This window comes from Opisthocomus hoazin, chromosome 1, assembly GCF_030867145.1.
Source record: "Opisthocomus hoazin isolate bOpiHoa1 chromosome 1, bOpiHoa1.hap1, whole genome shotgun sequence".
NCBI lineage: Eukaryota > Metazoa > Chordata > Aves > Opisthocomiformes > Opisthocomidae > Opisthocomus > Opisthocomus hoazin.
The window spans coordinates 102,742,725-102,769,743 of NC_134414.1; the positions used below are offsets into that span (position 1 = coordinate 102,742,725).

The following is a 27,019-nucleotide window of genomic DNA, read 5'->3' on the forward strand; positions in this document are numbered from 1 at the left end:
AGTCTCCGTGGCACAAGCCCAGGAAGGCAAAAACACAGAAAAAAAAGAAACAAGGTCAAGGACACTTGCACAAGTGTTATGGGTTCCCACCTCAGCCCCCCCTTTCCAGTGGCAAGTATGATTCCACCATATTATATTAGGCTTCACTTCTATCGTTCAACAAACTGGCTTTCCAATGATTCTAAGTAGGTTTCAATCTCATTATGTGAACAGAAGTTTTCTAATAAATTTCTTGACTTTCCCTTTCCATATATTAGGAAACCATATTCGGTTAACATGCTATACTTAGAGTACTTACAAAAAAATTTTCCACTTGGAATTCATAAGTGAATGGCTTCAGGATAAGAGACTGTTCTTCAGAGGTAGCTGGACAAAAGCTGACTGAAAACAGGCACTGCAAGGAGAGAGGAAGCTCTTTCGTCCACTTTAATTCCCACACAAAGAATATTGATTGCTTACTGTATATGACCTGAAAGAAAATGTTTATAGTATTAGCTCCTTCCTTCCTCTGAGAAGACGCAGAAATGCACATACATATGTTTGTCTGTTCTGGCATTAATATAGTTTATAAAAACAAAATACCCCTGTAGTGTTAAATAAATCATTAGGTAAAACATGCAACTAAAATAACCAATACTGAATTTTTTAGCAATGCACACGTAACTAAAAGGAGGGACACATTTCACTGTGAGAATCAATGTTTCAAAAAGGAACAATTCAAATTCAAGTATGTGTGGAAAATTTTATTAAAAACTCAAGTTTAATAAAGGTATTAATAATTTTGTATATACTTTTCCTAGGCACCAGGAATGCCCAATTTAATATCATGTTCACATAAGGCTGAAAGAAACTCCAAGGGGACTGTTTTGCAACCTAACTAGTTTACAGTTGTATTTGATTGGAAAACAGTCTCTACCTTATTTTTTTCCTAAAACCTAATGACAAACTGCAACTATAAGATGAACAAATTAAGTGTTAAGTGATATTACTGATATTATATTTGCATAGCTGTTGTTCAAGTAGTGCTTTGCATCAGACAAATGGACAAGTTTGAAAACTGATCTAATAATCTTTGCAAGTTTAAGAATTTAATCCGAGTTCTACAGGTGTAAATGCCTCCTAAAGCATCTTTAAGAATCCAAGTTACTCAGAGGACTATAAAGGTCTGACCTAACATCAGCTATCAGCCTTACTACAAAATCTATGTGCAGAAGTGCTAATAAAGGTGTCCTGCCAACGAGCTCATAAGCCATCAAATGAATCTTTACCTGTTGAGATTCACGGTTCAGAGGTACCAGCTGCAAATCTGTACAGTCAGCAGATTTCTTTAGGCTGTTTTCTGAAAGCTGGAAACAGAGTTCTGACAAATTCTGTACACAGACTTGCACATATTTCCTGAAAAACATGACACAGTTTGTTCAACAGAAGTTGAATAGTTACACTGAAAGAATACATGTCCATAAATTTGTATTCAAAGTGCACAGCTCAAGCAAAACCAGAATGGCAGGTATATATCTTACAATCTTTTCCTCAATACTTACGAGTCTGTAGAAACAAGGCTGTAAAACATTCTCTTTCATATTAAAAGAAAATAAATAACTACAAAGAAATAGGCTAGCTTGGTTTATCTTGTGGTCTTCTTTCCAAAATAGCTGAAACCACAAATTTGTTTTATTGTTATGAAAGAACACTAGAGGAAATGCACAAGCTTCCAATGGGAAGCTGTGTAAGATAATAAAAGGTCAACTTAAAAAAAAAAAAAAAAAAAGGCTGCTATAAATATTACTCATGAAATCCAGCTCCATATTTTACAAGAATAAAGAAACAATAAATAATTAATGAGTACATTACCGTTTGCCAGCTGACAATAAGGAATGCTTGGCATTAAAAGGTATGCAGAATGTTAATGCAATAATAGTGGAGTAAATTGACCAAGGACAATCAATGGTTACCTAAAGGAAAAAGGGAACAAAGTTCTTATTTGTAATGGTCTTTGGCATAATGATTTTGCTTTTCTTCTCATTTCGAAGCTAAACTTTTCTTGGCAAGTGTCTAAATCTAATGCATCCAGAAGGGGAAGAAGAAAAAAAAATTTAAAAAATCAGTACGTCAAAAACTAATCTAACAAAATACTGGGTTTTTGTTTTGTGCTGTGCGCAGGATAGGAAATCTCAGAGAAGCTTTTCCTGTGGAAGCTGACATACCCAGTTCTGAAGACTAGAAATAAAGGAAGAGTAATAGAAGAAAGAAAAGACGGAAGGACACTAACAATACCAATAGCATCTTAATATAATAAGCTGGTAAAAGGTCAATATCAAACAAATTGCTGTAAGATCTATTACTGAAATGTCTTTACAATACTTTATTAAATACAAGCTCAAAATATTTTTATTATTTAAAATATTTTTATTATTTAAAATATTTTTTAATATAATATTTTTTAAAATGTATGCAATGTATATTTGTTTTAACTTGAAGCAGCACATAACCAAAGAATTTTTCCTGAAGTGAGTGCTTCCATTCTTCCAATTGTAAAGCACATACATTTATAGCATATTTTAAAAATCTTTTGTCACATCACATTTTAGCAACGCTATTCTATAGCTATTCCTTTTTACCTGACTTCACACACAAGGATACACGGCAGCACACTTGGTCAATTTTAACAAGGAGTAACACCATGAAAGGTGATGCTTCGGCAGGGGGGTTGGACTAGATGATCCACAGAGGTCCCTTCCAACCCCTGCTATTCTGTGATTCTGTGATTCATGATCATTTTGCTGTCAGCTGAGAAGCTTCTTTCCATACTACTTTTTTTTTTTGCACTCTTCATAATGAAAATTAAGAGGAAAAGTTATTTCCAACTAAACAATGTGACAGGTTGAAACACTACAGTATTAAGTACCTCAACACAGCATACACATTGTCTGCAAGTGGAAGGGTATCTTTCCCATGAGTCAGAAGGGAGAATTTAAAGACCACTGTGCCAGCCACCTTTTACAAAGACACAAGTATCCTTCATCCTATAGAAACTGAGTGTTAGATTACTAGCCAGTGGAACTGTTGACAATAAACAGTGTATATTTCTGCTTATATTTATATTTTCTTTACATTTGTAACATTTGCTATGATTTTTGCATGTACATCTTTTAAGGGAAAATTAGTTCAACACAAGCAGGTCCTCTCCCTCACCACGAGTTCTATTTTGTGAAGTGTATGCCCCTGTGATCAAATAGATTTCATAATACAAACATTAAATTACATCTTACTTTTTGGTCAACAGTAGCCATGCAGTTCTCCTGTTTCTGCTTCTCTTTGCTTTTTCTGTGAACTTCTTTATTTGTAGTATTATCTTTCTCCACTGCAGATTCCGTGGCTGATGGCAGATACATGACTTCTAGTTCAAATTCAATCACATGATATGCAGGAGCTACTGGCAAACTGATGCTTGTGATCTTCTCAGAAGAATGAATCCTTAATGATGATTCAGAGATCTTTTCTACAGTTGCGTAGAATGGGGAAAAAAGTAGTTTTTAAACACGTTCATCCCTTCCCAACCTTCATTTTAATCTGTAAGTAGGTAATGGAACTAGTCCAAAAAGCTAAGCGTCATAGAAAAATACGTGGTGCCATAACCATTTCCTAGCAAGACCTCCATGTCTGCAAAAGCAGCAACAAGAAACCATGTTACAGAACTCCACAGTAAGCTCTTCAAATGAGCTATAATCCACACATCTTAAATACCACTGCTGTTCACAACTTCCCAATACTAATGCTCTCTTTTTCTTAAACTGCAGGAAGGTAACCACCACAGTCTGTGTAGTAGTCCCTTCCAATGTTCAGGAAAGAACAAAGAGGACGGTCTGGTCGGTGAAGTGGATAGAGAACTGGCTGAATGGCAGAACTCAGAGGGTTGTCATCAGCGGCGCTGAGTCTAGTTGGAGGCTGGTGACAAGTGGTGTCCCTCAGGGGTCAGTACTGGGCCCAGTCTTGTTTAACTTCTTCATCAACGACCTGGATGAAGAGTTAGAATGTACCCTCAGCAAGTTTGCTGACGACACCAAACTGGGAGGTGTGGTAGATACACCAGAAGGCTGTGCTGCCATTCAGCGTGACCTGGATAGGCTGGAGAGCTGGGCAGAGAGGAACCTGATGAGGTTCAACAAGGGCAAGTGCAGGGTCCTGCACCTGGGGAGGAACAACCTCATGCACCAGTACAGGCTTGGGGTGGACCTGCTGGAGAGCAGCTCTGCGGAGAGGGACCTGGGTGTCCTGGTGGACGACAGGTTAACTATGAGCCAGCAGTGTGCCCTGGCTGCCAAGAAGGCCAATGGGATCCTGGGGTGCATCAAGAAGAGTGTGGCCAGCAGGACGAGGGAGGTTCTCCTTCCCCTCTACACTACCCTGGTGAGGCCTCATCTGGAGTACTGTGTCCAGTTCTGGGCTCCCCAGTTCAAGAAGGATGAAGAGCTACTGGAGAGAGTCCAGCGGAGGGCTACAAGGATGGTGAGGGGACTGGAACATCTCCACTACGAGGAGAGGCTGAGGGAACTGGGCTTGTTCAGCCTGAAGAAGAGAAGGCTGCGAGGGGACCTTATAAATGCCTACAAATATCTGAAGGGTGGGTGTCAGGAGGATGGGGCCAAGCTCTTTTCAGTGGTGCCCAGTGACAGGACAAGGGGTAATGGGCACAAACTGAGGCACAGGAAGTTCCGTCTGAACATGAGGAGGAACTTCTTCTCTCTGAGGGTGACGGAGCACTGGAAGAGGCTGCCCAGGGAGGTTGTGGAGTCTCCTTCTCTGGAGATATTCAAGACCCGCCTGGACAAGGTCCTGTGCAGCCTGCTGTAGGTGACCCTGCTTCGGCGGGGGGGTTGGACTAGATGACCCACAGAGGTCCCTTCCAACCCCTACGATTCTGTGATTCTGTGACAATTTGGTAACAAGCTTCAAACTAGCTGAAGAGATACTTTAGTCCATCCTATGACACCTATTAAGTTTTTACAATGTCCTGCACCTCCCTCATCTCATAATTTCACTTCAGGCAAACTTACAACTTCCTGAACACACATGCATCAGTATTCTTGGTCACGATTCATCATCTGTCTTTACAATACTATGCATGGTGTGCCTCTGTATAGTATATTTTAATCTTAATTCCATGAAGTAGAAGTCTGTTAAGACTGCTCTTCCCATTTATGTAAAAGCTGCTTGTGATTGAGCAACTGAGGAGACTATACAGTACTTATGCTCAGGAGAAAAGGGACTAGGATGTTATCTGTTCAATGAAACATCGGCCAAAGGAAAGCCTCCATTTACATAGAGCACTACATAAAAACCTACTTACAACTACTTCACAATAAAAATGGTCTAGGCAAAACAGAACCTGCATAGTAATAAAAGATCACCATGATTCACTTGGAAATCATGACAGATGCTCACGTCAGCAGCAGTTTCACCATGGCTACTGAATTTCATCCATGAAAGTGAAAGTTGTCCAGCTACATTTGCTGAAAAGTTCGTACTACTACTTTGAGGATGAAAGTTTAAGACCTTTCTTGCACTGAAGTACTCAGTTGCAAGTCCCTAGAATTGTTCTTAATAACGATTATTGAAAAACACAGCATCAGTCTTCTTAATACTGTAAGTACAGGTTTACTAAGTTTTCAGCCATTTAAAGATTATTAATTTTTACTTCATAGCTTACCTCTGGTGTTGGAATATATCACTGCCTTGCTCTCTAGGTGGTACAGAATAGGCATGGCATCTGCATTACTGAGCTGCAAAGTATCCCCGTTCTTCATGGTGTAGTGACCAGTTGTCACTGTGAATTTCACCTTCTGCGGAATGCCAGCCAAAAGGCTATCTGAAGAAGAAAGCAGAAATTATTAACAGATTCCAGTACTCACCAGTAGACACTTACAATGCATTGCTAAGGCTTGTTAGCAATATTCTCAGACAATTTGTCACAGGTGTTATGGTGATTTAGAAGTGTGGGGGTTCGGTGTTATGCAATACATTAAACCTAGCTCAGATACACTGGTGTGGAGAAATCGGTTGTTTCAACTTAAGTGACCAAAACCACTGTTTCTTGGATGGCTTAGACTAGCTGGCTCACATACTGTGTGGCTCTGGCAGCACAGAATTCAGTGAAATAGAATAATCCCAAAGAATTTACTAAGCTTTTTGTTAAGTTCTCCAGGTTGTAGACAGTTTTGTCTTTTTACACCTACGATGCCAGTTATACTCAAGAATGCCAGTATGCACGCAGACTCTCAAGTATCTGAATCTCAGCCATCAATTTCATGTAGCTGGAATGATAGCACAAATGCATATTAACTCCTCAAATGCTGCAGGTAATAGCCTGAAAACAAAATCACTATTAACTTCCATTTATAAACTCTACAAGTAATGCTCAGTTGTCCATGAAACCAATGGATGTATTCAGCATTAAATTTTAGTAAGTTTATATTATCACCTCTAGCAGAGAATCCCAGTTGTTGCACATTTCTCGTAAACACCCAAGAGACTGCAGCATCAGAATTAACCAACAAGGAGCTCAGTCAATTACAAGTTTAAATATTCACTTCTCCTAATCAGTGTAGCAGCTCAAATCATACCTGATATTTAAGTGACACTACATGTTCAAATTCATGTTCAAAAGTGACACTACATGTTTCAGAGCCAAGTACTGGAATTACTTGTTGAAAATTAGCCATCATTGACAGAGAATACTTGATGGATAATTTGAAAAGTGAGAACTTACTCTTCATTTTGAGTCTAAAATAAGGCAAAAAAAAAAAAAATCTGAGTAGCATTCAAGACAAACGCTTCATCTAGTCCCGCAACAGTACAACAGAAATCTTCAAAATAACTTCAGCATAGCAACTGTACCTACCAGTCATCGGTTCCACTTTTAGCTGGGGCTCCTGAGAATATACATCATACTGCACAATTGGGTAAATATGAAGAAGGACAAACTGTACTTTCCCCACTGAAGTGCACAGTTGCCTGAGCGTGTATGTCCCAGGTTCTTTGGCCTTTGAAGAAAAGATTTGAATGGGTTTTTCAGTTTAGGAAATACTTATAGAACAAACCCTCTACTAAAGAACAGCATGTTTTCATTTTTATCAGATACTTTGCAGTTGTGAATTAAAATGACAGACTTATTCTCTGAGTAAGTGACAAGATTTTTAAAGGAGCACCTTTTTTCCCATTAACCTAGAAGCTTTAGAGTGCTGGCTGATTCAAGAAAAAACATCATAAGTAATAAGTACCAATAATTAGAATAACTAATATAGTAGTTATGCTGTCAAATTGTTATTTTGGGGCACTTGCTGTCCTGTTGGTTGGCTGGTGTGTGTGTCCCCCACACACCATGTGCCACATACATTAAAATATAATTGTATTTATTAAGAACTGAAATGATATTTAGCAAGCAGTAAAGTGCTTATTTGGCTAACATTCATAAAATCTTACAACATTTACATAAGGCACAGCTTTCAGCTCAAACTATTGATTTCACACAGTCCCCACCCCATACCCTGTGTGAATGCTTACAAAAAAAGTAATACATGCATATTTAATTTCAAACTCTTCCCTTACCCTGAATAATGGGATTCTGGATGTTTTTCGATAACATCATAAAAAGCAAATCTGTAACATCTGCTAGTGTATTTATTCTTGATTCTATTTGCTCTTAGCTACTAGTGCTAGGGAATGGGAAATTTTTTCTTGTTCCATGTGCCATTTTAGTGTAATACATAAATATTGATGCTGGTATAATTAAATCTAAAGAATAAGATTAGAAGTTATGGATAAAAGCTGCAACAACTTAACATTCAAACCCCACTTACACAGTTATTTACAAAGCAAATCCTGACTGAAATTCAGTATTATACATTTTGACATTAAAGTCTCTAAATTTTATCCCTGGAACGCTTTATGAACAGAAAAGCATGAGTAAAGTCTTTCATAATATATACATACTTTAAACCTCAGTATGGGATGGGAATATCAGTCTGAAGAAATTAGATAATGCTTTCTGATCTCTTTTAAAGCTTGAGAAAAAAAAAAAACTACACTGGAAGATTGCTATCAGCATTAATAATGCTAATTATCAGTGTAAGATCTACAGAAAGAATCAAACTCCCTCTGCATCTGAAAAGTCATTCCTCTTTCTGCAAAAAGGAGTGCAATTAAGTATTACTGTAAGAAACTCTAGAAAACAAGTTGTCAGTGGTTTCTATCCTCTAGCCAGACATGTAATCCAGTAGAAATGATACAGTGTACTACTACAATGATAATGGATTTTTAGTAAGTATTTTGTAAATAATGCAGGTCAAATCTAGAGAAGCTTTCATCATGTTATCTAGCGACATATTGTCAAAATTATAATATATTCAGATTTTCCCTTTAAGGACAGATAAGTGATGCTTTGAACAACTGCACAAAGATAAGTAGGATTCACACAGAGCAGTCTTCCCATGCAAAGTTCTTTCAAGAAAGAAAGGTTGAGAAAATAGGAAAGTTATAAGTGTAAGGCTGTCCATCCTCCAACAGCCACCTGAAGCACGCAGAACAAGGCAAATCTAAGCAGAGCTGTATCTAACTTTTTATCCGTATCTTCTTCTGTAGTTGCAGATTGCTTCCTGATCCCACTAAACCAAAACGCCTGCTCAGAACAGTCTCTAACAGCTTTCTTCTAGTAAGACTCCTTCACCTGAAATCCAGTTCTATATACATGTTAATTTATTTTACAGAAAACTACATTTGCAGCCACTAAGACCTCTGACAGCTCCAAATCCCATTAACTTGTCCCGATCTTCTGAAAGAATGAAAAACCTAAAAAATAAGGTCTGTAGGTAGTTCAAATGACATTATTGCCGTTTCACATTGTATCATCAGGGACCTGCACTCAGCTTCCTTCTTGAGATACCTGCTATCCACACAGGTTCCACAATGTGTGTGCGCGCACATGTGCCAAACACATCTCTACAGTACTTTCTGCCCTAGCACCAGAGGAATGGAAAGGCAGAGCATGCAAGCCTATAGAAAGCTTCACTCTAAACAAAGTTCTATAACAAGACAGACATTAACAACTAAAACGGGGGGGGGAGGGGCGTGTGGAGGAGAAAGTTAAAATCTCAGGTGTGGAACACCTAAAATATGCTAAGAATGCTAAAAAAACCTCCTGGCCAGTTCTGTCTAGCTATCAATTTTTAGTCATCAAAACCAGATATGTAGATTCTTATTTCAACATTAGCTTTAAAAAAGAGACCAAAGCTAATTTAAACCAATTAGAAAACAGTAAAGCTCCGAAAATGAAGCAGCTATGAAACAGCTGTTGCATTCCACATGGTGCTGCCCCATCTCTTGTTAATCACTTGGATGCTGCACTGCGTTTCTCACCGTTTTCTTGCTCAAATTTTCCCTACACTGATGTTTATTACTGTAGCACTGAACTCTACTAAATACTTCCCAACGAAGGATTACAGAAGTGGGGAAGGAGATAGCAAGTATTTAAAGAAATTCCAAAGAACAGAACAACATGACAGTTGAGGCCAGGAGCTCATACTCCTGGAATGCCAAACAGATGGTGCAGTCTTGCTTCTGAAAATGCTTGGCGTTTCACTTCCTAGGACTAAGTCAGCAGGTAAATGCCTTTCTCCATTAAAACAAGCAAACCATGGATTGGCAAAGTACAAGGCCACAGAATGAGTGGCAGTTTAAAAACAAAACCAAAAATCATAACAACAAAACACCCCCCCTTCCAACCAACCAACAGGATTAGTACTCAAGGCCTGCTGATTTCCTGTTACTACGCTGCATTTACTAGATGCATAAACAGAGGTGATGAGTACTACTGTCCTTAAATATTTCAGCAATTACTGGGAGCCTGCTGGGGGAAGAACGGGAGGAAAAAAAGGATTATTCTGAGTATTAAGCTGACTTAGGAGTGCATGTGTAAGTGGGGAATTGAGGGAGTTTCATATACAACACTATGTCAGAAGCAGGACTTGTAATCAATTTTCTGAGGGTGGCATTTAGATGGTGACATTCTCTTTTCACATGTGTTTGCTCATGCAAATTTAGTCTTCCTGTAGCAGAGAATCCTTATGTTCTTGTCTTCCCATTCCTTGTATGATTAAGATGTATAATGGAGGCAATTTCATTTTGATATCTTCTAAATTCGAGTATTTGAAGTGGAGCTTAATTTTGTCATGCTTCTAGGAGGTAGGTTTACTACATCCACCAACTGACAAAATAGTCTACCACCCTCCAAAGTGAAGAACAGGCTATCAACCGAATTTAATCACATAGTCATTTACTAAAGGCTAGAAAATGCATTCCCATCAAAATTCTGAAACATCATTCTGAATGAGCTCAACCGCAAAGGCAGACTTCATGAGCAGTACACTGTCTTGTATATGAATTTATCAGTTTAATTTGCAGCAGCAATAATCAAGATGTTTAAAATAAAATCTAGGAAGGCTGACTCAAATGATTGCAAATAGGAGAGTTACCTGTACACTCTGACACAGACACAACAGCCTTCTTTCAAGGGAAATGAAGGTCTAGAACAATTAAAACAAAGCCACAAGGTGAATGGCATCACCCAAACTGTAACAGGAAGCAGTAGGGGTACCACTTGCCAGCACTATGCTCTTCCTCAGCCAATGCTTTTAGTTCTTCTTTCATGAGTGCTACATTCACTCAAACGTAAAAACATACCTGAGTATTGAATGTTATTTTATTGATCCCTGGTTCCAGTATTAAGTTGTTGCATTTCAACACATGAGCCCCATCTTCTAAAGTCACCCCTGAGGGCATATCCAGTGAACTGCTGCTCTCTTGCCTTCGCAGTAGCATGTGCACATTTTTGCAGATAATTCCTGCTGTGTTCAAAGAGTTATCTGAGGGACTCCGTTCATACATTTCGTATAGCTCCAGTGCTGGCAAGTTGTTTCTTGACAAAGGAAAGCCTGCAACTTCATTTGGAAAGCTGATAACACCATTGGAAGTTTTGTGCTTAGTGAGCCACTCCGCTGTTTTTCTGTAACTATTTTTTTCAATGCTGAAGTGAACATGGATGGCAATCTGATCCACTTGGACAGGGATGGGCATTTCGCTCAGCAAAGTCAACTCAATAAACAACTTTCCACCCACATGGATAACAGCATTTGGAGGGTCAAAATGTAGAGTTTTCAACTGCGCAAAGGAGTGCATAGGCAATATAACCTTTTGACCTGGAAAGATAAAAACAGGAATTTTATTCTTCTCCAGTGCTGCTGGAGATCAGCAAGTCTTTTCTCTTCAAAATTTAGCCCCTAGAATTAAACACATCAACAACCTTTCACAACAAATCCTTTCACAACAAAGCAATACTTTCATCAGACTGGTGCCCTGAATCATCAGCTTTACCATACAAGAGTTTTTCACTCCCTTTTCTAGATTCCAAAATGAATACTGAGGCCATACCAAAACTTAATTAAGAAGCAAGTCTAAAGTAACTTATTATTTATGGTACAACCATTCATCAAGAAAAACTTCCGCATAAAAAGAAACAGTCTTCAGATCTACAGGAAGTATTCTTTATGAATTTGAATTATGATCAACATCCGAGGACAAGGTATTACTGAAGCAGCAGGAAGAATAAAGAGAAAACGTAGGATGGTCAAAACGACTGTCCCAAGTGGATGGGAACAGATCTAACATCAAAAGAAGTACCATCACAGAGCTGCCATCTGCGTGCCAGCAAGGTAGAGACAAAGATAAGTTAGGAATTAAAAAAAGCAATATAACATAAATTATGAGTTGTCAAAAGCAGAGAAACAGGTAAATGAAGGAAAACAAAGGCTTTCTGGTATTCAGGATGAAAATGTTAACTGCCTTTTCATCTTTGACTACTCTTAATTATTGCAGAAGTTTTCTGAATGTTCTGCAGATGACAAGAAAAGAACCACGTTGGTTCAGATGTTACACACGAGGTAATGAAACCAATCAGAAAAAGCCTTCCAATCTACTTTTAGGTAAGGATCAGGTGAGAGCAGCTGAAGTTTTAAGTATTTAAGAACCAGGCTTACCTTGGTTGTCTGCTTGCTGATTGGCAAAATCTAGTATTTCTTGGCAAAAGCTTTTGCGTTCATCTTCTGTTAAGTGATTATCACCAGCTAAAAGGCTGCTTGTTTGAAGATAACTAACAAAGTTAAGGAACCATAAAGTAGAAACCTATAACATTCAGAAATTTGACTGGAAATGAGACAGTGCAAGTACTGCTTTTCTCATTTTTTTAATACAAGACCTGCTTTTATCACCACCACACTCTTCCATTAGAAAAGAAACAACGGAAGATTTACTATCACCTGAGAACATTACAGAATCTCTACTTTTTGCAGACCTATTAAAATATGATCCATTATCAACCTGTGCAATCTTCCCCATCTAAAAACAGTAGTAAGCATAGAAAATTCATTATTTGACAACAGATAAATGCATCATGCAAGTTAAAGATCCAGTGTGTTGCACTACAATGCCCAACACTTAGAACTAAATAACTGGAGTATTTGATTATATTCCAATTTACTTGGCTGAGAAGCTCTCTGCTGTTACAGCATCACTTTACTATAACTATGTCATAAGTCATTCTTTATACTTTTGAGTGCTGGGTATGCAAATGCTCATTGAAATATGTAGCCAAGACTGCAATATTACTGGCTCGGATTCTTTAAGAGCATTTGCACGGCAGCAGCAAAATTTAAGCGTGTTTAAAAGTGATGTAAGAATTTTCAAAGGAGGCAGACACTTACAATGTCTAAGTCTAGCTCTAAAAAAAACAAACAACAAAAAAATTAAAACCCAAAATACACTACAAATTTGAATTTAGCTCAACTGATTTTTCAGCTACAGTAAGATTCCTAGTACTACTGTCACTTAGAGACTAAAATATGACCTTCTCAGGCAAAGAAAAATACCCAAACAAAAAACTCCCCAACAACTTTAAAGAAAGCTAGAAGGACCTTTAAAAAAAAATATCCTCGCAATCTCCACTAGAACTGTCCTGCAGAGAGTACTCTGTTCAGCTGACCACCCCAGTTTGGAGCACCTAGAAGAATTTCCTTTACAACTACATCACCAGTGAGAGCAGTACCCTTCCCCTAAACCACCAAAAAACCCATGAAAATTTGCCACTTTACTATAATATTTAATATCTTGCAAACAGCTCAACAGTTCAGATTAGAACCAAGTTACTTAATTTAGCTACCAAATTCAGGCAACAACATATGAGGCTAATGAAAAGTAGAATTGTGCTGTTTCTAATGCAAAAATGAATACAAAAAACACCCAGGCCAGCCAATAGACTCTTTTCCCCCCTCCATCACCTCTCATCTTGAAAGTAGCAACAGCACAGCAACACAGACAGATTTAATATTTAAACAATACAGTTGTAGCAGAGTTGGTGTGTGAAAGTAATGCAAAGAGTATCAATGTGAAAAATTTGAAGCTTGTCAAGTACTGATAGAATAATCTGTCCCAATCCTAAAGTAGTACTTAGCATTTATGTGGCATTTACAGAGATTTCATTCACACGTTGAAGACGGAGCTTTTACACAACTTAAAAGCAAACAACTCCCACTCCCCTTATGAAGCAAGAGATCAAAACCAGAAATAAAAAAATAAATAACAGCAAAAAAATACTAACAGCACACACCACACCAAAGCCACAAGATTTTCATCTTCCAAGCCTCTGTTTTAACTTTTGGAAAAGCCACCGTTACAAACGACAGAAGAGTCCTTGCCAGGTCAGATACATGAAAAAGGTGGTAGCGGTTATAGAAAGCAAGCCCATATATTAAGCTCCTTAATATAAAAGACACTGTAATGCCATATTTACCAAATGAAAAAATCAGTACTGCATAAAAACTTCCATAATGATGAAGTACAAACAGAATCATCAAAAAACCTCTACAGTATCTGCTGAACTAATGACAAACTTCACACGGTCCATGTCGTGCCACTCTCTACAGCCTAGACATACCCAAAAGGTTTTAAGTTAACCAAATGTTAAAAAAAGTAAAAACTAAAAAATAAATAACCCAACCCTCCCCAAACAAACAGAAACAATGGAAACAAGAAATAACTCATCTATCTGATGTCTGGCAGTCTCTACTCTTAAATAGAGGTTAGAGATATGTCAGAAAAACAATCAGTAGTATCATTTTCTCTGATCTTGATTCTTCTGGCTCTGTCTTTTAGAGGATACTTTTCTATTTGCCCAAGGTGCTTCTGACATTCTGCTAACTGTTTTCTTGTATGCGTGACAAGCAACGCCCAGCCCTCAGTAAGGTAAGTTTTCAGTGCTCCTTGAAGATAGACTTCTGCCTTCTGTGGACTTTTCTTCCTCCTTTAAAAATAAAGAAATGGAGTGATATAGGAACCTTTGCAGCCATGAAAACTCTCTACACATTTTCAAACAGTGGTGATGGGAAAGGAATGCTGTATATGAACGCAGAACAAGATGGAGTGAACCATTATGTTACTTATAGTGCTGGTAACAGATCAATGTATTTGCCTACCTTTATGCAATTCACTTAAGCAAGCAGAACTGCAATCAAGTGCCAGTGAAAGACTTCATGTTCAGATCTATCCCAAGTCAGAGCAAGTGAGGTAAAGCTGCCTCCCTCAAATGCGACAAAAGCCATCTCAAGCTTCTGATACTTAACTAAAAATATGCTTACTCCACACTTTTAAAGCAGGAAAATGCTTCAATGAAAATATCATTTTACCACTACACAGCAGTTCCATGGTAGTCTTTAAACCTAACATTACTCCCTGAGGTGAAAATTTAAGTTAATTTAGGAGAATCTGTTGTGACTAGAAGATCAGACTGCTTTAGTGAACACAGGTGAGAAGCATGCCCAAATACATTTTCCCAAAAAACATACTTAGGGCTCTCAAATTCTTCTAAATAAGAAAAATAAAATGAAACAGAAAATCAATGCAGGAGGTTCCTTTAGTGGAATTTAACAGCAGGGATAAACACAAAAAATGTATTTGGAAATTAGGAATAAAAACACTGCAAGTTTCACAGTGGAGGAAACAAACATTTTACAATCATAACCTCAAATATGAAACTGATTACTCCCCAAAGAGCAAGTTTTCTGGCTTTTCTTAGGTGTGTATATATATACACATATGTAGTTAAGATAACTATAAACACTGAAAAAAGTCAGAAGCCACATTGCAAAACAGGCTATAATAACCCAAAGCTATCTCTTTCTCCTTCCCCCTCCCTCCCTCCCCCCCATCCCCGTTGCCCTTTTCTCTCTGGGAGAGGAAAGAATCAAGCTAAAGAACACAGGACAGTTAAAGGTAAGAGTACTATATCAAGAGGTGAGAATTAGGGTTTCATATAACGAGACTGCTGGTTTTCCTTCTGGGTTTTTTGTTTTTTTGTGTTTTTGTTTTTTTTTTAAATACAGCCTGAAACTTAGGGTATGCTTACATTTTAAAAAACACTTTTAAAAATTCATTTTTAAGTACAGCGTACTTGCTTCAAGTATTACATTCAAACTTTAAAAAGCTAATGCATTTAACACATTTGAAGCATTCATTTACATATAAAACTCTGCCAAGTCCTTTCCCACAAGCTTAGCTGAGCGAATTCTTCCAATATTTGTGTACATTTCAATGGTGGCATGGGACAGATCCTGTTTAAAAGAAAAGAAACTATTATAAGCTTTATGTTTTTTAGGTAGCTGTTCGGTAATTAACACAAACTTACACCCAGTAGCTAAGTTACTACAACAAAATAACCAGAATGAGTTACTTTTTAGATTTCCCCTTGCCCCCAGCACACAACATAGAGCTGTTTGTAACAGGTCATCTTCACTTTTTCTACAGTTGGTCATTATCCCGTATCTGTGTTATAAATAGCAGAAGAAAAAAGCCTATTAAAATTAGATGGGGCAACTCAAAACCACCAAAATAATAGATGAGATGCAGTTTCAAGCACTTCTTTACACTTCAATTCTCCTGCTGTTTTTTTGCAAGCACCTATCTCTCAATGACTATATGCCATTAGATTATCATTGCAGAATTGTGTGGTGTATCATTTCAGCATACGCCACAGTGTAACATATTTAGAACAGTATTAGAGCTTGCCCCAGAGACTCACAACTAATACTTCAAAAACAAACAAACCACATACAGAATGTGGTATGCGATTCTTTCACTAAAGCTGCACATAATGCCATTTAGCATATGAAAGTGTGCAGTATGTAAACATACAATCAAACACGAAATGTTAAGTTACAATCAGAATAAGCATTTTTGCAAGAGTGACTTAAATGAGTTTCGCTTGAAGCTATGCAATCCCAGGCTGAATTTTCTCAGTTATCTTTAATTTCCAATGCATCCACACTCTCTACATGCCACCTTCCTCACCTTGCCCTAAGCTTGAAATAACAGTGACAAATCTTTCTCACAAAATTAGCAGTTACAACACACACAGTATACCACCACCAAACCTTCTTCTCAAGTATATATTAATCACTGTCTAGATACATAAAAACACATCATATTTGCAAACCACACAGCCTCTTCTGACTGTCAGCAGCCTTTCACAGAAGCTCATTCTCCTTCACTTAGTGTATTAATAACTAGTCTATCCTTCAAAACAAATTGCTTAAGAGCTTCTAACTGCCTAAATATTTTGCAGAGCATCTGTCTGAAAGCATCTATTCCTACAGGGCAGGAAAATGACCTGAAATGAGCTCCCAAAGCCTCTCCTGAGGAATTTTTGATGTTTCTTACAAAGAACCTAGAAAAATCACGTCTGTCTTTATTTAAGAACTCACAACAATATCCTACAGTTAGTGATCACTCCTTAACACATCAGTATAACCAGAGTGGTCTTAGACACCAGCTACACATAAAAATGAAAAGCTACGTTCCCCCAACATTAAGGCACAAGCCAACACACTTGTAGAAGATTTGACAGTCTTACAAAAGATTCGGAAGTTGTTGCATGAGATCAGCCACTGAATGAGAACAAAGCCTTTTCTGGTAATAAAAGGTCATCACTTCTTGCTTTCAACATGTCTAAAAAGCTGTGTTTTACTTTCCAGACTCATTAAAATTTTAAATGCAAATAAATTTTCTCAGCTGTGCCTGGAAATTATAACTAATTCTATGCTGTTCTCCACTGAATACACGGATAAAATATGGGTGTATATATAAATTGTATATATTTATGTGACAACTATATAGAAAACAATCTTTTATAGTGTACCTGTATTTGAATTTCTGTTGCATAAAAGTGCAGTCAGAAATACAAACAGGAATGGCAATTCTTTTATTGGCAAACTCTGCAGATCCCACTTAGTTTCTCAAATTTAGGAAGATACTGCTGAATTTAGCAGAGATCTTCCGGTGCAAGTTGGAACCGACAATGTTAAAAGCAGCTAGCAATTTTGAAGATTTTAGTTTTGGTCCAGCTATCCAACTAGTCTTGTAAAGAAATGAAATATAAAAGTGAAACCTCGTATCTTCAGATGACATTTTTCGAAACTTTTTCTTTCAATAAAACCTTGTAAAAAAGTAGCACCTAGTATTCATAGTATTCAGATTTGAAAAAAATTGCTCAGTTTTCCTCCAACTTTCTCCAGAAAATTTTAATGGCAGTACTGCAAATACAAGAAATTTCAGAGGAAAATTGTTTAAGGAAAAAAAAACCAAAACCTCAAACCCCCCCAAAACAAACACTCTCTTGTGACAGTCAGGGTTTTTTTTTTTTGTTTTATTTAACAATATTTTATTTAAAAAAAATATCAGAAGAGCATTACAAAGGCTCCTCAGTAAGGGAGCTGTCAGGAAATAAACATGCATAGTAAAACACAATGAGAATTCTAATGTTTTAATCAATGCTAGCTCCAACTCTATTATTCACAGATGTCCCACAGTTTATATAAAAAATTCAACTGTATAACTTCAACCATGTAATACCTATTCCAAGATGCAAGTCTAAACCATTCAAAAGGAAGCTGAATTCACACATCAATATTCTTCTGGGGAAGATTCAATTAATTCTGAATTTGGGATAGCAGACTATGATAGCCACGACATAGGCCTTTTTAATATCTAAGGATACATACCTAAAGAAAAATAACCTCCAACTCACAACTGTAAATATTAAAGTTAATCCAAATATTTGAAACTTGGGGCCCACAGAGGGTTCCAGTTGTAAAACAAATCATCCTCATTGTGTTCAGTGTGTAAGCAATAACCTTTGATATCAAAATATAGAAATACAGATTTATGTTCTCAATGTTATCTTCTCAGGTTTGAAAATTTTGGCCCCATTCAATCTGTACTGTAAACACAGAAAACTAATATAAATAGCCAAAACTCATACTTACTAAGTAGTGTTTTTCAAAAGCTTCTACAGATGACAAGGCCTCTTTAAGTTTCTTATAAGGGCTCTGTGATGCACTGGCTTCAGAAAAAACGCAGAACAAGAGGTGTCACTTACAAATACATTCTTCTGTTAATACACACCGCCCCCCCCACCCCCTCCCCGATTTTTCCTTCGGTAGAAAGTGGAGAGAAAACTTAAAACTAATTTTATGTGGGAAACATCACTAACACTTAGATCACGAGTTTCTTCCCCACGCTCTAAAATAAGACGAAGAAAGGCTGCTTCACAACTCTGTGTGTGCCTGCACATGTGAGCAATATTGAGGGTATCAAGGTAAAGGCAAGTAGCAATATAGCAACTGTACCAACTTCTCCACATAGTATTTCGTAACATTTGTTCAACCCAGAAACACACATAATTGTACTTCAATACCACACTGTGCCAAGAGTGATAGTCTCACAACTGCTCACTGCTGGATTTATAAATTAGCATGACAGAAGTATACTATAATTTAAAGACATTTTACTACTTTTAAACAATGTACTTCAAAGGAAAACTGTCAGCAAGACCAAGTTTTTTCCTGAAGTAGCTTGCTCAATTTAAAAGTCTTTGCCAGACCAAATACGTATCAGTATTTCTAGAAGAAAAAAAGCCCTAATTTTATAGAACTATAACTGGCGACATAGCACTAAATTAAGAATCCTACACCATCGTACCCGAAAGTGTAAGTGAAGCATCAGCCTGTCGACTAATGTTTCAAAGTTACTAATTGTTCTAGCATATTTAACATCTGAAAGCTTCTGCCCTTCAAAAATATATTTGTGAGTAATAAAATCCACAAGCAGTTAATAAATTTGATTGTTCAGCCACTCCAATAATATCACTTTGTAGCTCCAGTTGCAGGTTATCTATTTGCATCAGATCAAGGATGCTTCATTTCTTTTTCAAATAATTTTATTCTTAATACTTATCTGAAAGCATTAAAAACTTTATTCAAAACCAGTACTGTTCAAGACTATTTACCTCAATGCTGACCAATGGAGCATTAATGGAAAAACTTATACTTGCAACAGTAAGAAGATGCATTGATAATTTAAACTACTACACACACCTTAAAAGAATTCATAAGAGATAACAGAATTCTATCTATGTTTATATATCTATGTAGGGATACTTGGAAGTGATTACTACTGATGTATTTATATGCTATGTATTTAAGACAATGTCAGTTATTGGAAACAACGCGTACATTCCTGGTAATACCTGTTTCAGGGCGTTCTGCTCCCAACCCTGCTAACAGATCGACAGTTCTGTTAAGGTCTTCTGAATTGGGTCCCTTCTCTGACACAAGTCCACACAGATAACCCAGAGATTTTAACTACAAGAGAAACCAGATGCTTGTTTTCAAATAGGCCACAAAATCAATATAAGACTCCTTTTATTCTATTACATCGTTCCTACCATACATTTCCACTGCTGTCATACTGCTTATAAGATCTGTACTAAAGTTGCCTCATGGGAAGAAAGTAGAGAACCTTTCAAAAGCAGCTGTTGTTCTCACAGCAGAAATTAATTTTATTAAGAACTGCATATAAGTTACTGACCGAAGTAACATTAGAACACACGCATATACACACGTCCCTACACGCACAGCACCTAATCATAATAAACCTTTCTGTTTTTCCAAATAAACATAGACAAAGCTTGAGATGTTTGGCAGTTGTCGCCAAAGATCATTTCTAAAAACTGAATCTATATTTTTGAAAACCATATAATCAAGAAATGCAGGCAGTACACTGATGAGAAGCTTGCAAATTCACTCGAAGTATTGTATTCAGGTGAAAACCTTCTTGAAAAAGAGATGATTAGCATAACTAACAGCATTAAAACAGTGTCACACAACTACCATAAAACCCCTTTGAGACAGCAGCTGGTAACACTGGATACCCAGAAGTCAGCAGAGGATACTGTCTTAAACAAGTTTAGTTCTATCGGTCATTTGGTTAATTTATTTAGAATAAACTCAATCAACTACCAATGTATGTCCGCAGCAGAAAAAAGTTCTCAGCTTGTCATACTACTCTACACCACGTAAAATGGTGATGGCCATTATTTTTTTTTTTTTAATTCCACTTCATTTTGTCAGTAGTTGCTAAATTTCTTTCATTCAGTCTGTTTCACCTCACTGCTACTCATTATTCTACAATCTTTTCCTTTAGCTGTTCTCTTAGAAGAGCTACGAATGGGAGGAACATTTCCACTCTGGGTACACAGCTTCCATAGAAACATGTAAAGAGCATGGGAAGAGTCTGATGCACCCATCACCACTTTAAACAATTCTTCATTTCCTTTATTCTGATCTCCCCTCTCCCTTTTTTTTTTTGTTTTTTTGTTTTTGTTTTTTTTTTTTTTTTTTTAAACAGTAACTCTTCAAGGTGAAATTGTCTTTCCGTGCTTTTATAATAAGACATGGACCTCCTCAGGCCAGTTAAAGGACTCCTAAGTCTACTGAAATTTGAAGAAACTATGACTAAATTAAATAAAAAAATATTCTATCGGCTATGCAAACAAGATGATGAGCTTACACTGGTCTTCAAAAACATCCACAAAGATCACAGTACGCCATTTCAGTCATTTCTGGAGTTTGTCATCTTTCTAAACTGGTTTTCAACAGTGTAATGCAGCAGCAACCTTAGACACCAACTCTTTCATAGAAGTTGAATAAGTGGAACTTGAAAAGGCATTCAGATAATTAAGGAAGGGACTTTACCGAACTGAAAAGGCCACTTTACAAGTTTTACTTTATGGTAAGGGGTGGTAACTGAAAAATTGCAAATTATTACTTATTTGAGTGTTTCACAAGCCACCACGGTAACACCTTCAGTGAAGTTAGAGATTTACTACTACCCTAACAACATACTGAAAAAACAAGGAACTATCAACAGACTGCTGCAATCTCTGTTTATAATGGTCAATGCATCCAAATCTGGGCATCTTCTCCTGCTACAACTGAAATTTCTGCTCTTTCTCTCAGTCTACATGGACTGAGTTCGTTTTGGAGTTTTATTAGCTAGTCATTATCAAACTAGTGGTGAGTGGTGGTGGGAAAGACAAAGAGGGGAACACACCCTAGTTATTCCTAGGCCTCATCTGACAGTGGAAGAAGTGGATATAAACCTGGATGTCTCATCTAGACTAGACCCAAGACAATATACAGAACCCCATATTAAATGCCACAATAAAAAGTGCAAAATCTGTTCCACAGAAACCAAAGGTCTACTTTAAAATTGTAACACAACGGCAGCACATCATTTGCTCACCTTCTCAGTGGCATAGCTCCATAAACCAACTGTGTGGGAAACATTTGCATCTATCTGAGCCCTGTCACAGCAGCCCTCTATTCTTTGTAAGACTTCCAAACAACTCAAAAATACCCAACAATCCAAAGCTCCAGGGGGAACAGAGACCTGAAGATGAACAGATAAAATTAACTGGAAAATAAGCATTAGTTAGATGAGAAAAATACTTCAGCAAAATACTTTTATTGATACAATGTAGCAGAGCCTCTAAGCAGAGCTTACTCCAAGAATACACAAACAGACCAACTCTCACTACCTCCTGAATAATTTTATATATATACTACTAGTTCATGAAACAAGGACAGCTAGGCAACTAAACAGTGATTCTATGAACTAGATTTGGTACTACCATCAAGATGAAAGAGAACGAAAAGAGGACTGATAGGTACTTGTACTCAGAAAAATTCCAAAAATTTGTAAAGTAAGCCCAAGGAAAGGAGACTTAGGAAAAATTTCTGTAAATATACTACTATTTCACTAAGGAGACATCAGATCTAACCGAGACTGAAATTAAAAGTACACTAAGAAGTAGACTAAAAAAACTGAAAAAATAAATTAGTCTAAGTTTCCTTCAAAACAGTAAGTTTGTTAATCAAAGGATAAGACATCTGTCATGGACAACTAATTAAAGAATGGAGACAAAACAAACACACACACAGAAAGACAGGATTAAAAAAAAAAAAAAAGACCAAGAAGTGATTATCAGTCAGAACATGACAGAGAAAGACAGGAGATTGATACTACAATATTTCAAGAATCAGGATAAAGGTGAGCATAACTAAAGATCTGAAATGTAATTGCAATGATGGTGTCTCAAAATCCTATTCATAAACAATGCAAAAATATTACTTTTAGAAAGACTATGAAAGTCTTGAAACCCATAATAAACTAGGTAATTGACTAATGTGACAGAAAGCCCAACATGCAAGCACAATGCATTTGAAAAAAAAAAAATAAGATGATCTGAATTCTGGAAGAATTTTCAGGAAGAGAAAGATCATAACAGAGCAGTTTCGATTTCCACTATGCATTCAGTGGTGTCAAGCCACATTAAGAGGTTTACCTGTATTAAGAAAAAGGATCACAACAGGAATAACTACATGGTACGCACAAACAAGCGTCATTGTTTCGCAGCCTGAACACCTGCATTCAGTTTGGATCACTGCATCAAGACAGAAGCAGCGGAAATAAGAGACAGTGCAAACAGCCCCAAACACTGGAGGCACAGGGCAGACTTGAGGTGGAGCAAAGGGGAACTGCAGAAGTACCTTCAGAGATTTAGAAGACTAAATGTATTTACTTTGGAAAGAAAAAAACCAGCCACAAAAACCACACACACAAAACATACTAACTATGGGAATCACATGTTAGCTTTAGAATACGTGAAGGTTTTGGCAATGCATCTGAAGTAGATTTTATGTTTTTAAATGCAGATGAACAGATGGAACTTATGGAACTTACTACCACAATGTCAGACAGGCAAAAGTTGGCAGCTACTGTTGTTATAATAGCACAGTTAAAACTAACAGAGAACCAGACACCCACAGGATTAAGGACATGGATGAGTCACAAGGGGAGATCCAGAAATATTCTCACGCACACTATGCTGTTCTTAAAGATGTATTTCAATTCCTAGACATCTGTGGTCATACATGGAGGATGATCAGTGTACAACATCCCTAATAAAGCCGCTTTAGAGGATTACAAAACACCAGCAGAAACTAAAGTATGGAAGGAGGAGGGGTAAAGCATGGAGGCATGCAACATGACAGAAGCTTGGAGCACTGTCACTTGTTTCCATCTCTTTCATCTGTCACTGGATGAGATAGCCAGACACACATGCATAACACAGCACTACTGGGCACCAAAACTAATCACAAAGTAAGAACCACAAAAGGCCATCAAAGCAGCATCCAACTTGTAGAGCAGTAAGAATCCCTATTGTAGATACTGTTTCTAGTTCAAAACTGCTTTTTGTTACAGACTACTAACCTACATATCAGCATATTAATCCCTCTGCCTTATTTTCTTCAATACAACACTGTTACAGATTGAAATGATGGGAACTACAGTTCAAGAGACTGACAGTAAATCCAGGAAAGAAGCAGCTAAAATACCTACCAGCTTAAGAGTTAACTTTCCAGGTGAAGACTAGAATACTTTAACTAAATACAGGTTTGGTTTTCGGATGTGATGTCTCCAAATTTTTTTCCAAATACATCCTCATGATGAAACATTCAACCGTAGCACTGTTACAATCTGTTATTACAGCATCATTTTGATAACTCACAGCCAGTGCTTTCTGTATTCTGGTCACCAACATCTAAACTTCAAAAGTCTTGTTAGATCATCATTGGATAAGATCATTCACATAACGGAATATATTACACTGACTCACTTCTAATAGCTTCAGTTCTTGCACACAGTTGTGAAGAAGCTCCAGTGCTCGCTGGGAAACCTCCCATGGCCTCTGCAGGAAGATTAATAACGTGCACTGACGAGAAAATAGGTAACTACGCAAGTCCAGTAGAGTAGCTTCTTGATTCTGAATTAGCTCTCTCTTCTCCATGTCTATTGGCTTTCGGAGAATTAAACCATTCCAGCTCCTCACTGGCTGGCAAAAAAATGTCAGCCAGTTTGCACCATCTAAGTAAATAAAGTTAATATCCAAGAATCAACCACTGCTTTCTACCAAACCCTCTTCTTCCTCCCTCCAAAGGTTGTGAGCTGGCTTATTCTTTCTAAGCTTTATCATATGGCTAAATGACTTAATGTCTTAACTTCAAAAACAAAACAAAAAATCAGCAGAACTTCCATAGCAAAGTAGATAACTGAATTTCAGAACATCCGACCCCATAGGCATTTTATCTTAATTGCACATTTGTTATTATTATAGTGGCAATCTGTTTGTAATGTGTTTCTTAGCAATCAAGCCTACCTGAAGTTAAAAACAAACAAGCTTTATCTACTTAAGTATTTCTTACTCAGGCATCATGGATAGATGTGCCCTCACTTTCAGGTATAGCATTAAGTTCAGTCAGGACAAACATAGTTCACTGCAATTACTCCTGCACTATATTTATTACCAGATTCATAACACACCTGATTAAACTGTTTTAATGAGCTAAAGCACATGTTATATAACAGCTTTAAAGTTATTTGATAGTTCTTGCACAGTAATTTTTCTTGAAAAGAAAGCTCAATCTTCTGTAGTGCAGATTAAGTACGTATTTCTACTCAGTTTTGCAGTGATTACCAAATGTCTCATATAATTTGAGGCAAAACTGAATGCATTTCTCTAGTAAGCTCTTTATAGAATAACTTAGCAAGTGTGTGAAAACAGCACCTGTATCTCAGTCAGATCTATACTTAGGTGGTTACAGAGTTTCAGGGCTCTGTTTGTAACAATAATCGAGTAACACCAAAACACAGGTTCTCATTACGAATTGCTTCTAAGCCTCAGAGACAAAAAACTTTAATAGACTATAACTGACATACGCTTGAGTCTGCATACAGCATAAAACAACAGCACAAATTCTCTAGTGCATCTTCACTGCAATGTTCCATCTTTTTCTGCTATGTACACAAAGCACTGGGTTGTTTAGCAGAAGCATAGTGAAGAAATTAATACACTTAACATTCATTTAACATTTTAAGACACTTACCACCAGCCCCAAAGTTGACAACGTATTGAGAGAACAAGGCATCCAGTTCATCATACTGCACTAGCGCATCCTCAAATTGCTGCAGCATCTCAAAGACAAAGGCCAGTTCTTCCTTTCAACACACAAGCAATACAAGTAGCATGTTAGTCATGTCTGGTATTACAGCCTACCCCTATCCATACATAGAGCTCTGGGAACTACTTTTTCCAACATTCTTCCCCTTCCAGTATTTGCACATATAGGAAAACCTGCCGTTATAGCAGTTGCACCATTTCTTCCTAACACAGGGAGGTTCACAAAAGATGATTAAGTCATACAGTAAATTCTGTTGTGCATCCAGACCCTGATTCACTACAAAGTATTGTTCATACATCTATTAAAGGTTCACTTTTCAGAAAAAAAAAGATATATATATTGCTGAAGACTCATCTCCCATAACAGTAATATTTTTCCCCTCTCTTTACACTGTGAAGTCACCAACTGCAGTATTAATAAAGGTTCAGTTGTATACAGAGAAGAGAGCCAAAGCGGTAAGTAGAAAACGTCTGAGAATTAGATATATCACATGTAAGAGACAGTGCATGAAGTCAAAGGAGACAAAGATGAGGTGGAACTGGTGTGGAGAACAGCACTGTACAAGGACCAGAAAATTCCAATCAAGACCTTTAATTCTATCGAACAAGAGTTTCTTGCTTTTCTCTATACCAGCTATAACAAAGACATATTTAGAAATACTAAAAAAAATTGAATTCAAGGCATTCTCTATATGGGTTACTTCAAAATAGACACTTCTCTAAAAATCATCTCCTTACATACTGATAATAATCTGAACAAACACAGCATAGCAACATTCACATTAAATATTACAAGTTTGAGTGTCTTTGCACATGCACAGTAATGGGGCATTTACCCAAAATTCGACAGCAACTAAAGCACTTTCTAGATGCTATTTGTTTACTTCAGATGAGGTTCATAAAACTTTCTTTCTGAAAAGATTCTACTTCTATAATAGCACTGTATTGCAATGTAACACAAACAGGCTGCAAACAAGATCTGAAAATGCTGCTTTTGTACCAGTCTTCGTATTTCCTGCCCCAACCCTCAAAGAAAGAGCAGAACAGTACCAGAAAGCCAACTACAACAATAACAATGCCATTATTAAAACTAGGACTCCAGTACTTTCTTCAATAAAAAGGGACTCTTACCTGGACCATGAAATATTCACAGAAACTCCACCCTGGCTCAGTCCTTTTCTCTCTCAAAGTTCTCATGTCATCTTCAAACTTGCCTAAGTTTTTGGTAAAAGACATGAGAAGCAATGTCCTGAGTTTGGTCAGGAAGGCATTCCAAGATTCCTGAGAACGCGAAGAGTCTTTCAAAGGGTCAGAAAGTACCACACATCTGTAAAGAGATTGATAAAAATTATTTTTGGAGGTAAATGTAAAAATCACATATAAATACACAGTTGAATACTGTGCATACCTCACAGATTTGGAGTTTTTCATTCAACACTAATGAAAGGAAGAAAATAAGGTTGAGGGTTATGTTTGTTTGTTTGGGGGTGAGTATGCTGCAGC

The 27,019-nt window shown here is 37.2% G+C and overlaps 1 protein-coding gene across 1 annotated transcript in view; it reads right to left on the reverse strand.

Moving 5' to 3' along the window:
* Positions 1–27,019, reverse strand: part of TRAPPC10 (trafficking protein particle complex subunit 10) — a 45,276-nt gene that overhangs the window by 4,614 nt on the left and 13,643 nt on the right. The window contains exons 5-20 of the mRNA XM_075431135.1: positions 26,648–26,843; positions 25,443–25,554; positions 24,176–24,423; positions 21,739–21,885; positions 19,682–19,796; positions 18,420–18,496; positions 15,619–15,710; positions 14,264–14,404; positions 12,087–12,199; positions 10,735–11,249; positions 6,899–7,040; positions 5,708–5,866; positions 3,270–3,499; positions 1,852–1,952; positions 1,269–1,395; positions 299–469 (exon numbers count right to left, since the gene is read on the reverse strand). Of these exons, the coding sequence (XP_075287250.1) occupies positions 299–469; positions 1,269–1,395; positions 1,852–1,952; positions 3,270–3,499; positions 5,708–5,866; positions 6,899–7,040; positions 10,735–11,249; positions 12,087–12,199; positions 14,264–14,404; positions 15,619–15,710; positions 18,420–18,496; positions 19,682–19,796; positions 21,739–21,885; positions 24,176–24,423; positions 25,443–25,554; positions 26,648–26,843 (2,686 nt within the window). The remainder of the gene's footprint in view (positions 1–298; positions 470–1,268; positions 1,396–1,851; positions 1,953–3,269; positions 3,500–5,707; positions 5,867–6,898; positions 7,041–10,734; positions 11,250–12,086; positions 12,200–14,263; positions 14,405–15,618; positions 15,711–18,419; positions 18,497–19,681; positions 19,797–21,738; positions 21,886–24,175; positions 24,424–25,442; positions 25,555–26,647; positions 26,844–27,019) is intronic.